This window comes from Salmo salar, chromosome ssa06 (assembly GCF_905237065.1).
Source record: "Salmo salar chromosome ssa06, Ssal_v3.1, whole genome shotgun sequence".
Lineage (NCBI taxonomy): Eukaryota > Metazoa > Chordata > Actinopteri > Salmoniformes > Salmonidae > Salmo > Salmo salar.
In genome coordinates this window covers 36,317,539-36,333,573 of record NC_059447.1, presented here as the reverse complement: position 1 = coordinate 36,333,573, position 16,035 = coordinate 36,317,539, and the positions used below count along the sequence as shown (strand labels likewise).

Below are 16,035 nucleotides of genomic sequence, written 5' to 3'. Positions count from 1 at the left end.
GCTGGTCTGAAGAAAGACATTCTGGGTGGGGCTTATATACTGAACGTAGAAAAGGCTGTCACATGACGCCTTGTCATGTCTGTGTCCCTGGGGGCGTGCCGATGACTTAGTTAAGCTTTGAACAGACAAACAATTCTCTCACATTAACATAAGTACATAGCATCTCAACATATTCCAAATAGCTTTATCCTTATTCATACATTTTATACAAGGTAGGAGGACATGTCAGCGCAGTCGCTGCTGCACTCATAGGAACGACCCTGGAAGTTCCTGTCCTCGTAGAAGACGACCTGAAAATAAAAAAGGATAATTTCTATGAATTTAAATGTTTTATGAAAAAAACATTTTTGAGAAATGTGCAATGCTATTCAGTCACACTTCAACTTTAATGTTGTAGTTGGGGGTGCTAGAGCACGTGAGGTCTTTTGCATAACAATCTATGAAAATTAAAGTATATATTTCGGTTTTAAACTTACCCTGCCCATGTTCATGCTGGTGGACATCTTTGCTCACTGTGCTGCTGGTTGCTGCTCTTGAACTGATTCCTACCTGGTTTAACCCTTTCTTTTATACCTGACCAAGCCTAAAGAATTCCTAGCTCCATTGTTCAAACCCCTGACCCAGCAACATGCTATAGAAGCCTACAGAGGCCACTGAGGTTACGTCCACATTTCCAGTGACTGGATCCCTCAGTGTCTCTAGAAAGACTGTTTCTCAATTGTCTGTTTCTCAAACAAAGTAACATAAAGCCTTTTGAGAGTTTACAACAGCTAGTAACAGCCTTGAAATTGAATGTTCTCCATACAGTACATTGCACAATACTTTCCTATGTTTTGCAATCTTATTTGAAAGATACATTTTATAAAATATTGGCGATACATGGGTCAATGTTATATTGTAAATTCATTTGATTTAAGACATTTAGCAGAAATCACACATATTGAATAGAGTGAAAATATGGGGTTAACCTTTTAGGTTCAACTATGTATTATTACTCATCTTTTGTTCAGTGTGCTGATTTAACCGTTCTTAAACCTCAGTGGACTTCACTTAGACCGACATTCCTAACCAGTGAATACGCCATCAAAAGTGAGTTGTTACTTAACTAACATTTATGGTTCATAACACGATACTACAGAAATTGTTACAGAACTTTCAGTTGTATTTAAAAAATATTTCAAATACATTAATAATCCATCAATTTGTTAATTTCTCTTGAGTTACAAAAACTAAAAAGAAAAGAGTTAACACTTATTTAAAGAAGCCTTTATAAAGGGTTTATATAAGGGTATGTAAATAGTTAATAACAGTTGATAATACTTTATAGACTTTATAGTAAAGTAGTTAATTCACTCACATTTAACGTGAGTGACAAAACTTAGTCCACCTTTTTATTCTCTGCCCCCAAAAGTCCATATTAGGATAGTTTTTACAATATTGAAGTTATGAAACTATAATATACTGCTCAAAAAAATAAAGGGAACACTTAAACAACACATCCTAGATCTGAATGAAATAAATAATCTTATTAAATACTTTTTTCTTTACATAGTTGAATGTGCTGACAACAAAATCACACAAAAATAATCAATGGAAATCCAATTTATCAACCCATGGAGGTCTGGATTTGGAGTCACACTCAAAATGAAAGTGGAAAACCACACTACAGGCTGATCCAACTTTGATGTAATGTCCTTAAAACAAGTCAAAATGAGGCTCAGTAGTGTGTGTGGCCTCCACGTGCCTGTATGACCTCCCTACAACGCCTGGGCATGCTCCTGATGAGGTGGTGGATGGTCTCCTGAGGGATCTCCTCCCAGACCTGGACTAAAGCATCCGCCAACTCCTAGACAGTCTGTCGTGCAACGTGGCGTTGGTGGATGGAGCAAGACATGATGTCCCAGATGTGCTCAATTGGATTCAGGTCTGGGGAACAGGCAGGCCAGTCCATAGCATCAATGCCTTCCTCTTGCAGGAACTGCTCACACACTCCAGCCACATGAGGTCTAGCATTGTCTTGCATTAGGAGGAACCCAGGGCCAACCGCACCAGCATATGGTCTCACAAGGGGTCTGAGGAGCTCATCTCGGTACCTAATGGCAGTCAGGCTACCTCTGGCGAGCACATGGAGGGCTGTGCGGCCCCCCAAAGAAATGCCACTCCACACCATGACTGACCCACCGCCAAACCGGTCATGCTGGAGGATGTTGCAGGCAGCAGAACGTTCTCCACGGGCGTCTCCAGACTCTGTCACGTCTGTCACGTGCTCAGTGTGAACCTGCTTTCATCTGTGAAGAGCACAGGGCGCCAGTGGCGAATTTGCCAATCTTGGTGTTCTCTGGCAAATGCCAAACGTCCTGCACGGTGTTGGGCTATAAGCACAACCCCCACCTGTGGACGTCGGGCCCTCATACCACCCTCATGGAGTCTGTTTCTGACCGTTTGAGCAGACACATGCACATTTGTGGCTGCTGGAGGTCATTTTGCAGGGCTCTGGCAGTGCTTCTCCTGCTCCTCCTTGCACAAAGGCGGAAGTAGCGGTCCTGCTGCTGGGTTGTGGCCCTCCTACGGCCTCCTCCACGTCTCCTGATGTACTGGCCTGTCTCCTGGTAGCGCCTCCATGCTCTGGACACTACGCTGACAGACACACCAAACCTTCTTGCCACAGCTCGCATTGATGTGCCATCCTGGATGAGCTGCACTACCTGAGCCACTTGTGTGGGTTGTAGACTCCGTCTCATGCTACCACTAGAGTGAAAGCACCGCCAGCATTCAAAGTGACCAAAACATCAGCCAGGAAGCATAGGAACTGAGAAGTGGTCTGTGGTCCCCACCTGCAGAACCACTCCTTTATTGGGGGTGTCTTGCTAATTGCCTATAATTTCCACCTGTTGTCTATTGCATTTGCACAACAGCATGTGACATTTATTGTCAATCAGTGTTGCTTCCTAAGTGGACAGTTTGATTTCACAGAAGTGTGATTGACTTGGAGTTACATTGTGTTGTTTAAGTGTTCCCTTTATTTTTTTGAGCAGTGTATATTCCCCTGATCTACAGCAAACAATGTGATGAAACAGTCTGGGTTTATTTAGGCAAAGCAATCACACACACACACACACACACACACACACACACACACACACACACACACACACACACACACACACACACACACACACACACACACACACCTCTCCACTAATCCATTTCTCTATTAACCACTCCCTTCTTAGATATCCCACAGACACAGTGTGATGACAGAGAAAGACATGCTAGAAGGGATATCTGCCATTGCCTGCATCTTTCACATATTCTCTGTGGGGGCTTTTTATAGGGTGTTCTGCTTTGCATCAAGTACCAACTATTATATCTGTTGACTATGAGGTCATCCGCCCATTTTTAGTTTATCTACCTAACACCAAGTTTTTTTCGATTGAAATAAGCTCTATTTTGAGCTAAATTTATTTAAGGCTTTTTGTTTACTTGGACTGAGAAGAAGTACACCATTTTCCATTGAGGCAAGGCCATTAAACATCAGCATATTGCTGCTTTGGACCCACAATCAGTTGCACAGTGGTGATTTCAACTAATGGAGCACGTCCTTGTGTTTTGTATGTGAACACAAAAAAACAATTAAATTGCCAATGAGAGCTTTTGGAAGTCTTCATGAAATGCAAAAAGAAAATCTAAAATATGTAACATAGTGCAACCACTAACAAAGGCTGTCATAAGGATTATGTTGAAAACATACAGAGGGGGTGTCAGGTCCTGACCAGTAAAAGAGGTTGTTTGTTATTGTAGTTTGGTCAGGGCGTGGCAGGGGGGTGTTTGTTTTATGTGTTTCGGGGGTTTTGGTACATGTTCTATGTTAGTATGTCCGTGTCTAGTTTTTCTATTTCTATGTTTAGGGGTTTTGTTTGACCTTCAATTGGAGGCAGCTGTTTCTTGTTGCCTCTGATTGGAGGTCCTATTTTGTAGAGGTTTTTCAGCTTGTGTTTGTGGGTGGTTGTTTTCAGTCTAGTGTTTTGTACCTGACGGAACTGTTCAGCTGTCGTTCGTTTCTTGTTTTGTTTTCGTGTTCAATAAAGTTAAAAAATGAGCACTCAACCCGCTGCGCCTTGGTCTACTCCCTTCGACCGCCGTTACACGGGGATGTTTTCCATGAACAATTATCGTTCTCTGACTTACAACATGAGCGTCATAGAAATCACACCAATATGGCTAATGTTACATATTTTAATATTAATCATAAAATGCCATTTAGCAGACTCTTTTATCCAAAGTGATGTACACTACAGTGAGTGCATACACTTCAGTATATGTAATCCCTGAGGGAAACAAACCTAGCGTCACACTATTTCCAACTGAACCACACAGGACCAATAATATGGCTGTAGGGTAATTTATCAAACTGAACTCTCTATATTAGTCTTTTGTTGCTTCATTTACATTTATTTACTTTGTCTTGATTTGACTGTATTTTTCACTGATGATTGGCTTTACTTTCTTATGCAATTACCATACACATTCTTACCTTGTTTATCGGAAATTACCGTGGCACCTTTGTAAATGGAGTTTTATAATGATGTAGAGAGAAAAGCTTTTGTAAATTGTATCAATATGTATTAGCGTTTATTGTACACTGGCTCGATGTTGGCTATTGAATTAGAGTAGTGTTTGTGGAGTAGCATAATGTGTATGATTAGCTACGTTTGTTAGCTCTACAAGTTGACTAATGCTTTAGTGTTAACATCAAAATCCCTCTTTATCATCTAAAGGACATTCATGTCAATGCTTTTTGACAGTAAATACGTAATGCAAAAACCAAAACGTGCACCCAGGTGGGTCCCAGGACTGAGTTTGGGATACCCTGGTATAGGGTAGAAGTTAAATGTTAGGCATATCTTTCTGGTAAAAATGAAAAGAACTATTGGGAAATAGACGTGTCTGAATGATGATGAATGACCCCTTAACATCAGTTATCGACTGGAAGGTGTCAATTATATTATACTACCGGTCAAAAGATTTAGAACGCCTACTCATTCAAGGGTTTTTCTTTATTTTACTATTTTAAAAATTGTAGAATAATAGTGAAGACATCAAAACTATGAAATAACACATATGTAATAACCAAAAAAGTGTTAAACAATCAAAATATATTTTATGTTTGAGATTCTTCAAATAGCCACCCTTTGCCTTGATAACAGCTTTGCATGCTCTTGGCATTCTCTCAACCAGCTTTATGAGGTAGTCACCTGGAATGCATTTCAATTAACAGGTGTACCTTCTTAAAAGTTATGCCAATCAGTTGTGTTGTGACCAGGTAGGGTGGGTATACAGAAGATATCCCTATTTGGTAAAAGTCCAAGTCCATATTTTGGCAAGAGCAGCTCAAATAATCAAAGAAAAACGACAGTCCATCATCACTTTAAGACATGAAGGTCAGTCAATGCGGAACATTTCAAGAACTTTGAACGTTTCTTCAAGTGCGGTCGCTAAAACAATCAAGCGCTATGATGAAACTGGCTCTCATGAGGACCGCCACAGGATGGGAAGACCCAGAGTTTCCTCTGCTGCAGTTACCTCTTCATTAGAGTTAGCAGCCTCAGAAATTGTAGCCCAAATAAATGCTTCACAGAGTTCAAGTAACATACACATCTCAACATCAACTGTTCAGAAGAGACTGTGTGAATCAGGCCTTCATGGTTGAATTGCTGCAAAGAAATCACTACTAAAGGACACCAATAATAAGAAGAGACTTGCTTGGGCCAAGAAACACGAGCTTTGTGAGAAGCGGTGTGGGTGAACAGATGATCATGTGTATTTCTCACCGTAAAGCATGGAGGAGGAGGTGTTATGGTGTGGGGGTGCTTTGCTGATGACACTGTCTGTCATTTATTTAGAATTTGAGGCACACTTAACCAGCATGGCTACCACAGCATTCTGCAGAGATATGCCATCCCATCTGGTTTGGGCTTAGTGGGACTATCATTTGTTTTTCAACAGGACAATGACTCAACACACCTCCAGGCTGTGTAAAGGCTATTTTACCAAGAAGGAGAGTGATGGAGTGCTGTGTTGTGTCTATGGCATCATTAACTTGAAGACATGTTTATCAAATAACTCTCTGTAATTATTATTACGCGATTCACTGATTAATCGTGTAACTGTAATTAACTAGGAGGTCGGGGCACCAAGGAAATTATTCAGATTACAAAGTTATCATTTTCCTAATATAACTTTTCAGATATCATAATATCTGACCGATTATCTTCTGATTAATGATGTATTATTACCTCGCGTCAGTCTCATTCCAAACGTCGTAAATTGTTGTTATCTGCACGAACCCAGTCTTCACTAAGTCATCCATACATCAATTGTCTTAAAATCATTTATTTACTAAACTAAGTAATTCACAGAAAGCATACAAAACAGTAGGTATCGTTACAAAGAAATGGTGGAGGAATGTGCCCTAGTGGGCTAAACCGGCATGGCGGCTTGTTAAACAAAAGAGTAGTGGGGGCTCAGCTGAGAAGACCCTACAGAGTTGATAAATATTAACAATTGATATGCTAATCCTTTGCACATGAAGGCTCACTCATTCGGAAACAATTGCAATCAATATATATATTTACGCTCAGTGTGTCGTCGTGATCTTTGTTGGAAAGGTTCGTCCTGTTGGAGAGTTCCCTCTCTCTCTCTCTCGGTTAGAATGGATCTTTCAAAGCGACATTCATTAATGTTGTTATAGAATAGTTGTTTCGTCGGTCTTCATGTTCAATGACACCGAATTTCTAGCTGCAGACTAGCAATTAATATCAAAGACTTGTTATTATTCTGTCGGTATCGATAGTCTAAAAGTTTAACCGCGTGGTATGGTTAAAGTTCGGTAGAGGAATGCATGGTCAAACCTTGGCTCTCTCTTCTGAGGTAAGCTGGTCTGAAGAAAGAAATTCTGGGTGGGGCTTATATACTGAACGTAGAAAAGGCTGTCACATGACGCCTTGTCATGTCTGTGTCCCTGGGGGCGTGCCGATTACTTAGTTAAGCTTTGAACAGACAAACAATTCTCTCACATTAACATAAGTACATAGCATCTCAACATATTCCAAATAGCTTTATCCTTATTCATACATTTTATACAACCATTAGATGTAAGTCTCATCGCTGAGGCTAGTATATAAACCTTAGTTTGGTAATATGGTCATATTGTCTCTAATGGGTTTCACAAAATTGTACCAAGCGGAACAGTTCGTAGCTGAATTCTTCACCGATCTTTTATACCTTCTCCAGAACATAAATGTCGTTCGGTTCTCCAATTCTGTGAGGTGGAAGAATCCTTTGTTCTCTCCATGAAAACACTCTGTCTCTTTATACTGAGGTCATGAGGCAGGACATTCTCCTTTGGAATTCTACGACCCCTCTCACCACAGCAGCCTGGGTAGGGGGAGGTAGGTAGGGGAATGGTGCATAGAAAAGGCCTGGTGCAGAGGGAGATGGTGCAGAAGTAGGAGGATGGTAGAGAGGGAGGGGGTCAACTGTCCTCGCTGTACTCAAAGAGGGCAACGTCATGACAGCTGCATCAGATGACCTGGCCTCCACAATCCCCCGACCTCAACCAAATTGAGATGGTTTGGGATGAGTCGGACTACAGAGTGAAGGAAAAGCAGCCAACAAGTGCTCATCATAGGTGGGAACTCCATCAAGACTGTTGGAAAAGCATTCCAGGTGAAGCTGGTTGAGAGAATGCCAAGAGCGTGCAAAGCTGTCATCAAGGCAAAGAGTGGCTGTTTGAAGAATCGCAAATATAAAATATATTTTGATTTGTTTAACACTTTTTTGGTTAATACATGTTTCCATATGTGTTATTTCAAAGTTTTGATGTCTTCACTATTATTCTACTATGTAGAAAATAGTAAAAAATAAAGAAGAACCCTTGAATGAGTAGGTGTTCTAAAACTTTTGACCGGTAGTGTTTATAATTGGCCTATATTATATCATACCTACATATGTAAACACAAAACACCAAATATTGAAATGATGTAGAACACTCAATTGTTATGGATTACCAATCACTTTTATTTGGTCAACATAACATATCTAGCACATATCAGTGATACGCCTCATGCTCATGAACCTCATGCCACTCATGCCCATATCCCTGAAGTTCCTGTACTCTCCGGGCCTCATGTACATCATTCTGCCTCTGAAGTGGGGCTGCTCGTACATCAGCCAGTGGCCATCCATCACGTTGCAGGACTGGCAGTCGGACATGCGGTAACGGTCCATGATGGAGTCACAGTCGTCCATCATCTCGTGCATCTGACCTCCGAAGTTATCTCTCTCGTAGATCCTCATTCTGTAGGATCCTCTGTGCTGTTAGGAGGAAATAAGAATATGTTGACTGAATTAGTGAATACATCAGACTTGAAAAGCTCACAGAGCCAATATGATTTGTGTGATTATGGACTTCACAAAGCTACTTGTGGGGCTGTTAATAGCTGACTAAATATCATATGGCCTACCATGGGGATCGTGCGGCAGGACCTGATATCAGTCATTCCCATCATACTCTGGAAGTCAGAGTACTCTCCCCTCCTCATGAAGTACTGGTTTCCCATGTAGTTGTTGCGGTCGTAGACCATGAAGCAGCCACTCTGAACCCTACAGGAGTGGCACCTGCTCAGGTAGGAGGACATGTCAGCGCAGTCGCTGCTGCACTCATAGGAACGACCCTGGAAGTTCCTGTCCTCGTAGAAGACGACCTGAAAATAAAAAAGGATAATTTCTATGAATTTAAATGTTTTATGAAAAAAACATTTTTGAGAAATGTGCAATGCTATTCAGTCACACTTCAACTTTAATGTTGTAGTTGGGGGTGCTAGAGCACGTGAGGTCTTTTGCATAACAATCTTTGAATATTAAAGTATATATTTCGGTTTTAAACTTACCCTGCCCATGTTCATGCTGGTGGACATCTTTGCTCACTGTGCTGCTGGTTGCTGCTCTTGAACTGATTCCTACCTGGTTTAACCCTTTCTTTTATACCTGACCAAGCCTAAAGAATTCCTAGCTCCATTGTTCAAACCCCTGACCCAGCAACATGCTATAGAAGCCTACAGAGGCCACTGAGGTTACGTCCACATTTCCAGTGACTGGATCCCTCAGTGTCTCTAGAAAGACTGTTTCTCAATTGTCTGTTTCTCAAACAAAGTAACATAAAGCCTTTTGAGAGTTTACAACAGCTAGTAACAGCCTTGAAATTGAATGTTCTCCATACAGTACATTGCACAATACTTTCCTATGTTTTGCAATCTTATTTGAAAGATACATTTTATAAAATATTGGCGATACATGGGTCAATGTTATATTGTAAACTCATTTGATTTAAGACATTTAGCAGAAATCACACATATTGAATAGAGTGAAAATCTGGGGTTAACCTTTTAGGTTCAACTATGTATTATTACTCATCTTTTGTTCAGTGTGCTGATTTAACCGTTCTTAATCCTCAGTGGACTTCACTTAGACCGACATTCCTAACCAGTGAATACACCATCAAAAGTGAGTTGTTACTTAACTAACATTTATGGTTCATAACACGATACTACAGAAATTGTTACAGAACTTTCAGTTGTATTTAAAAAATATTTCAAATACATTAATAATCCATCAATTTGTTAATTTCTCTTGAGTTACAAAAACTAAAAAGAAAAGAGTTAACACTTATTTAAAGAAGCCTTTATAAAGGGTTTATATAAGGGTATGTAAATAGTTAATAACAGTTGATAATACTTTATAGACTTTATAGTAAAGTAGTTAATTCACTCACATTTAACGTGAGTGACAAATCTTAGTCCACCTTTTTTATTCTCTGCCCCCAAAAGTCCATATTAGGATAGTTTTTACAATATTGAAGTTATGAAACTATAATATATTCCCCTGATCTACAGCAAACAATGTGATGAAACAGTCTGGGTTTATTTAGGCAAAGCAATCACACACACACACACACACACACACACACACACACACACACACACACACACACACACACACACACACACACACACACACACACACACACACACACACACACACACACACACACACACACACACACACACACACACCTCTCCACTAATCCATTTCTCTATTAACCACTCCCTTCTTAGATATCCCACAGACACAGTGTGATGACAGAGAAAGACATGCTAGAAGGGATATCTGCCATTGCCTGCATCTTTCACATATTCTCTGTGGGGGCTTTTTATAGGGTGTTCTGCTTTGCATCAAGTACCAACTATTATATCTGTTGACTATGAGGTCATCCGCCCATTTTTAGTTTATCTACCTAACACCAAGTTTTTTTGGATTGAAATAAGCTCTATTTTGAGCTAAATTTATTTAAGGCTTTTTGTTTACTTGGACTGAGAAGAAGTACACCATTTTCCATTGAGGCAAGGCTATTAAACATCAGCATATTGCTGCTTTGGACCCACAATCAGTTGCACAGTGGTGATTTCAACGAATGGAGCACGTCCTTGTGTTTTGTATGTGAACACAAAAAAACAATTAAATTGCCAATGAGAGCTTTTGGAAGTCTTCATGAAATGCAAAAAGAAAATCTAAAATATGTAACATAGTGCAACCACTAACAAAGGCTGTCATAAGGATTATGTTGAAAACATACAGAGGGGGGTGTCACGTCCTGACCAGTAAAAGAGGTTGTTTGTTATTGTAGTTTGGTCAGGGCGTGGCAGGGGGTGTTTGTTTTATGTGTTTCGGGGGTTTTGGTATATGTTCTATGTTAGTATGTCCGTGTCTAGTTTTTCTATTTCTATGTTTAGGGTTTTTGTTTGACCTTCAATTGGAGGCAGCTGTTTCTTGTTGCCTCTGATTGGAGGTCCTATTTTGTAGAGGTTTTTCAGCTTGTGTTTGTGGGTGGTTGTTTTCAGTCTAGTGTTTTGTACCTGACGGAACTGTTCAGCTGTCGTTCGTTTCTTGTTTTGTTTTCGTGTTCAATAAAGTTAAAAAATGAGCACTCAACCCGCTGCGCCTTGGTCTACTCCCTTCGACCGCCGTTACACGGGGATGTTTTCCATGAACAATTATCGTTCTCTGACTTACAACATGAGCGTCATAGAAATCACACCAATATGGCTAATGTTACATATTTTAATATTAATCATAAAATGCCATTTAGCAGACTCTTTTATCCAAAGTGATGTACACTACAGTGAGTGCATACACTTCAGTATATGTAATCCCTGAGGGAAACAAACCTAGCGTCACACTATTTCCAACTGAACCACACAGGACCATTAATATGGCTGTAGGGTAATTTATCAAACTGAACTCTATATTAGTCTTTTGTTGCTTCATTTACATTTATTTACTTTGTCTTGATTTGACTGTATTTTTCACTGATGATTGGCTTTACTTTTTTATTCAATTACCATACACTTCTTACCTTGTTTATCGGAAATTACCGTGGCACCTTTGTAATTGGAGTTGTATAATGATGTAGAGAGAAAAGCTTTCATAAATTGTATCAATATGTATTAGCGTTTATTGTACACTGGCTCGATGTTGGCTATTGAATTAGAGTAGTGTTTGTGGAGTAGCATAATGTGTATGATTAGCTACGTTTGTTAGCTCTACAAGTTGACTAATGCTTTAGTGTTAACATCAAAATCCCTCTTTATCATCTAAAGGACATTCATGTCAATGCTTTTTGACAGTAAATACGTAATGCAAAAACCAAAACGTGCACCCAGGTGGGTCCCAGGACTGAGTTTGGGATACCCTGGTATAGGGTAGAAGTTAAATGTTAGGCATATCTTTCTGGTAAAAATGAAAAGAACTATTGGGAAATAGACGTGTCTGAATGATGACGATGAATGACCCCTTAACATCAGTTATCGACTGGAAGGTGTCAATTATATTATACTACCGGTCAAAAGTTTTAGAACGCCTACTCATTCAAGGGTTTTTCTTTATTTTACTATTTTCAAAATTGTAGAATAATAGTGAAGACATCAAAACTATGAAATAACACATATGTAGTAACCAAAAAAGTGTTAAACTATCAAAATATATTTTATGTTTGAGATTCTTCAAATAGCCACCCTTTGCCTTGATGACAGCTTTGCATGCTCTTGGCATTCTCTCAACCAGCTTTATGAGGTAGTCACCTGGAATGCATTTCAATGAACAGGTGAACCTTCTGAAAAGCTAAGCCAATCAGTTGTGTTGTGACCAGGTAGGGTGGGTATACAGACCATATCCCTATTTTGGTAAAAGTCCAAGTCCATATTTTGGCAAGAACAGCTCAAATAAGCAAAGAGAAACGACAGTCCATCATTACTTTAAGACATGAAGGTCAGTCAATATGGAACATTTCAAGAACTTTGAACGTTTCTTCAAGTGCGGTCGCTAAAACAATCAAGCACTATGATAAAACTGGCTCTCATGAGGACCACCACAGGATGGGAAGACCCAGAGTTTCCTCTGCTGCAGTTACCTCGTCATTAGAGTTAGCAGCCTCAGAAATTGTGGCCCAAATAAATGCTTCACAGAGTTCAAGTAACATACACATCTCAACATCAACTGTTCAGAGGAGACTGTGTGAATCAGGCCTTCATGGTCGAATTGCTGCAAAGAAATCACTACTAAAGGACACCAATAATAAGAAGAGACTTGCTTGGGCCAAGAGACACGAGCTTTGTGAGAAGCGGTGTGGGTGAACAGATGCTCATGTGTATTTCTCACCGTAAAGCATGGAGGAGGAGGTGTTATGGTGTGGGGGTGCTTTGCTGATGACACTGTCTGTCATTTATTTAGAATTCGAGGCACACTTAACCAGCATGGCTACCACAGCATTCTGCAGAGATATGCTATCCCATCTGGTTTGGGCTTAGTGGGACTATCATTTGTTTTCAACAGGACAATGACTCAACACACCTCCAGGCTGTGTAAAAGCTATTTACCAAGAAGGAGAGTGATGGAGTGCTGCATCAGATGACCTGGCCTCCACAATCCCCTGACCTCAACCAAATTGAGATGGTTTGGGATGAGAAGGACCGCAGAGTGAAGGAAAAGCAGCCAACAAGTGCTCAGCATATGTGGGAACTCCTTCAAGACTGTTGGAAAAGCATTCCAGGTGAAGCTGGTTGAGAGAATGCCAAGAGCGTGCAAAGCTGTCATCAAGGCAAAGGGTGGCTGTTTGAAGAATCTCAAATATAAAATACATTTTGATTTGTTCAACACTTTTTTGGTTAATACATGTTTCCATATGTGTTATTTCAAAGTTTTGATGTCTTCACTATTATTCTACTATGTAGAAAATAGTAAAAAATAAAGAAGAACCCTTGAATGAGTAGGTGTTCTAAAACTTTTGACCGGTAGTGTTTATAATTGGCCTATATTATATCATACCTACATATGTAAACACAAAACACCAAATATTGAAATGATGTAGAACACTCAATTGTTATGGATTACCAATCACTTTTATTTGGTCAACATAACATATCTAGCACATATCAGTGATACGCCTCATGCTCATGAACCTCATGCCACTCATGCCCATATCCCTGAAGTTCCTGTACTCTCCGGGCCTCATGTACATCATTCTGCCTCTGAAGTGGGGCTGCTCGTACATCAGCCAGTGGCCATCCATCACGTTGCAGGACTGGCAGTCGGACATGCGGTAACGGTCCATGATGGAGTCACAGTCGTCCATCATCTCGTGCATCTGACCTCCGAAGTTATCTCTCTCGTAGAGCCTCATTCTGTAGGATCCTCTGTGCTGTTAGGAGGAAATAAGAATATGCTGACTGAATTAGTGAATACATCAGACTGTTGAAAAGCTCACAGAGCCAATATGATTTGTCTGATTATGGACTTCACAAAGCTACTTGTGGGGCTGTTAATAGCAGACTAAATATCATATGGCCTACCATGGGGATAGTGCGGCAGGACCTGATATCAGTCATTCCCATCATACTCTGGAAGTCAGAGTACTCTCCCCTCCTCATGAAGTACTGGTTTCCCATGTAGTTGTTGCGGTCGTAGACCATGAAGCAGCCACTCTGAACCCTACAGGAGTGGCACCTGCTCAGGTAGGAGGACATGTCAGCGCAGTCGCTGCTGCACTCATAGGAACGACCCTGGAAGTTCCTGTCCTCGTAGAAGACGACCTGAAAATAAAAAAGGATAATTTCTATGAATTTAAATGTTTTATGAAAAAAACATTTTTGAGAAATGTGCAATGCTATTCAGTCACACTTCAACTTTAATGTTGTAGTTGGGGGTGCTAGAGCACGTGAGGTCTTTTGCATAACAATCTTTGAATATTAAAGTATATATTTTGGTTTTAAACTTACCCTGCCCATGTTCATGCTGGTGGACATCTTTGCTCACTGTGCTGCTGGTTGCTGCTCTTGAACTGATTCCTACCTGGTTTAACCCTTTCTTTTATACCTGACCAAGCCTAAAGAATTCCTAGCTCCATTGTTCAAACCCCTGACCCAGCAACATGCTATAGAAGCCTACAGAGGCCACTGAGGTTACGTCCACATTTCCAGTGACTGGATCCCTCAGTGTCTTTAGAAAGACTGTTTCTCAATTGTCTGTTTCTCAAACAAAGTAACATAAAGCCTTTTGAGAGTTTACAACAGCTAGTAACAGCCTTGAAATTGAATGTTCTCCATACAGTACATTGCACAATACTTTCCTATGTTTTGCAATCTTATTTGAAAGATACATTTTATAAAATATTGGCGCTACATGGCTCAATGTTATATTGTAAACTCATTTGATTTAAGACATTTAGCAGAAATCACACATATTGAATAGAGTGAAAATATGGGGTTAACCTTTTAGGTTCAACTATGTATTATTACTCATCTTTTGTTCAGTGTGCTGATTTAACCGTTCTTAATCCTCAGTGGACTTCACTTAGACCGACATTCCTAACCAGTGAATACGCCATCAAAAGTGAGTTGTTACTTAACTAACATTTATGGTTCATAACACGATACTACAGAAATTGTTACAGAACTTTCGATTGTATTTAAAACATATTTCATATACATCAATTTGTTAATTTCTCTTGAGTTACAAAAACTAAAAAGAAAAGAGTTAACACTTATTTAAAGAAGCCTTTATAAAGGGTTTATAAAAGGTTATGTAAATAGTTAACAGTTCATAATACTTTATAGACTGTTATAATACTTTATAGATTTTACAGTATAGTTAATTCACACACCATTTTTCTCTATGACCCCAAAAGTCCATATTAAGATAGTTTTTACAATATTGAGGTTATGAATACATAATATTTTCCCCTGATCTACAATATGGGCTCATTTAGGCAAAGCAATCATACACGCAAGCACACACACACACACCTCTCTACTACTCCATCTCTCTATTAACCACTCCCGTCTTAGATATCCCACCACTTTCTGGTAAAAATGAAAACAACTATTGGGAAATAGAAATGTTTGAATGATCATAATGGTTGCCCCCTTAACAGCAGTTATCGAATGGATGGTGTCAGTCATGTTATACTACCGGTCAAAAGTTTTAGAACACCTACTCATTCAAGGATTATTCTTTATTTTGACTATTTTCAACATTGTAGAATAATAGTGAAGACATCAACATTCTGAAGTAACACATATGGAATCAAGTAGTAACCAAAAAAGTGTTCAACCAATCAAAATATATTTTATATTTCAGATTCTTCAAATAGCCACCCTTTGCCTTGATGACAGCTTTGCACGCTCTTGGCATTCTCTCAACCACCTTCATGAGGTATTCACCTGGAATGCATTTCAATTAACAGGTGTACCTTCTTTAAAGTTAAGCCAATCAGTTGTGTTTTGACAAGGTAGGGGGGTTATACAGAAGACCTCCCTATTTGGTAAAAGACCAAGTCCATATTTTGGCAAGAACAGCTCAAATAAGCAAAGAGAGACGACAGTCCATCATTACTTTAAGACATGAATGTAACGGTTGTCGTAC

General features: G+C 39.7%; 2 protein-coding genes across 2 annotated transcripts; both read right to left on the bottom strand.

Moving 5' to 3' along the window:
• Positions 1–8,058: 8,058 nt before the first annotated feature.
• LOC106607111 (gamma-crystallin M3-like) lies at positions 8,059–9,059 on the bottom strand. Its single transcript, XM_014203714.1, has 3 exons — positions 8,952–9,059; positions 8,526–8,765; positions 8,059–8,376 (listed from the first exon to the last, which is right to left on the bottom strand). The coding sequence occupies exons 1-3, from the start codon at positions 8,976–8,978 to the stop codon at positions 8,101–8,103; spliced, it is 543 nt and encodes a 180-aa protein (XP_014059189.1). The 5' UTR covers positions 8,979–9,059; the 3' UTR covers positions 8,059–8,100.
• A 4,436-nt stretch (positions 9,060–13,495) lies between these two features.
• LOC106607226 (gamma-crystallin M3-like) lies at positions 13,496–14,498 on the bottom strand. Its single transcript, XM_014203972.2, has 3 exons — positions 14,391–14,498; positions 13,965–14,204; positions 13,496–13,813 (listed from the first exon to the last, which is right to left on the bottom strand). The coding sequence occupies exons 1-3, from the start codon at positions 14,415–14,417 to the stop codon at positions 13,538–13,540; spliced, it is 543 nt and encodes a 180-aa protein (XP_014059447.2). The 5' UTR covers positions 14,418–14,498; the 3' UTR covers positions 13,496–13,537.
• Between the last annotated feature and the right edge of the window lie 1,537 nt (positions 14,499–16,035).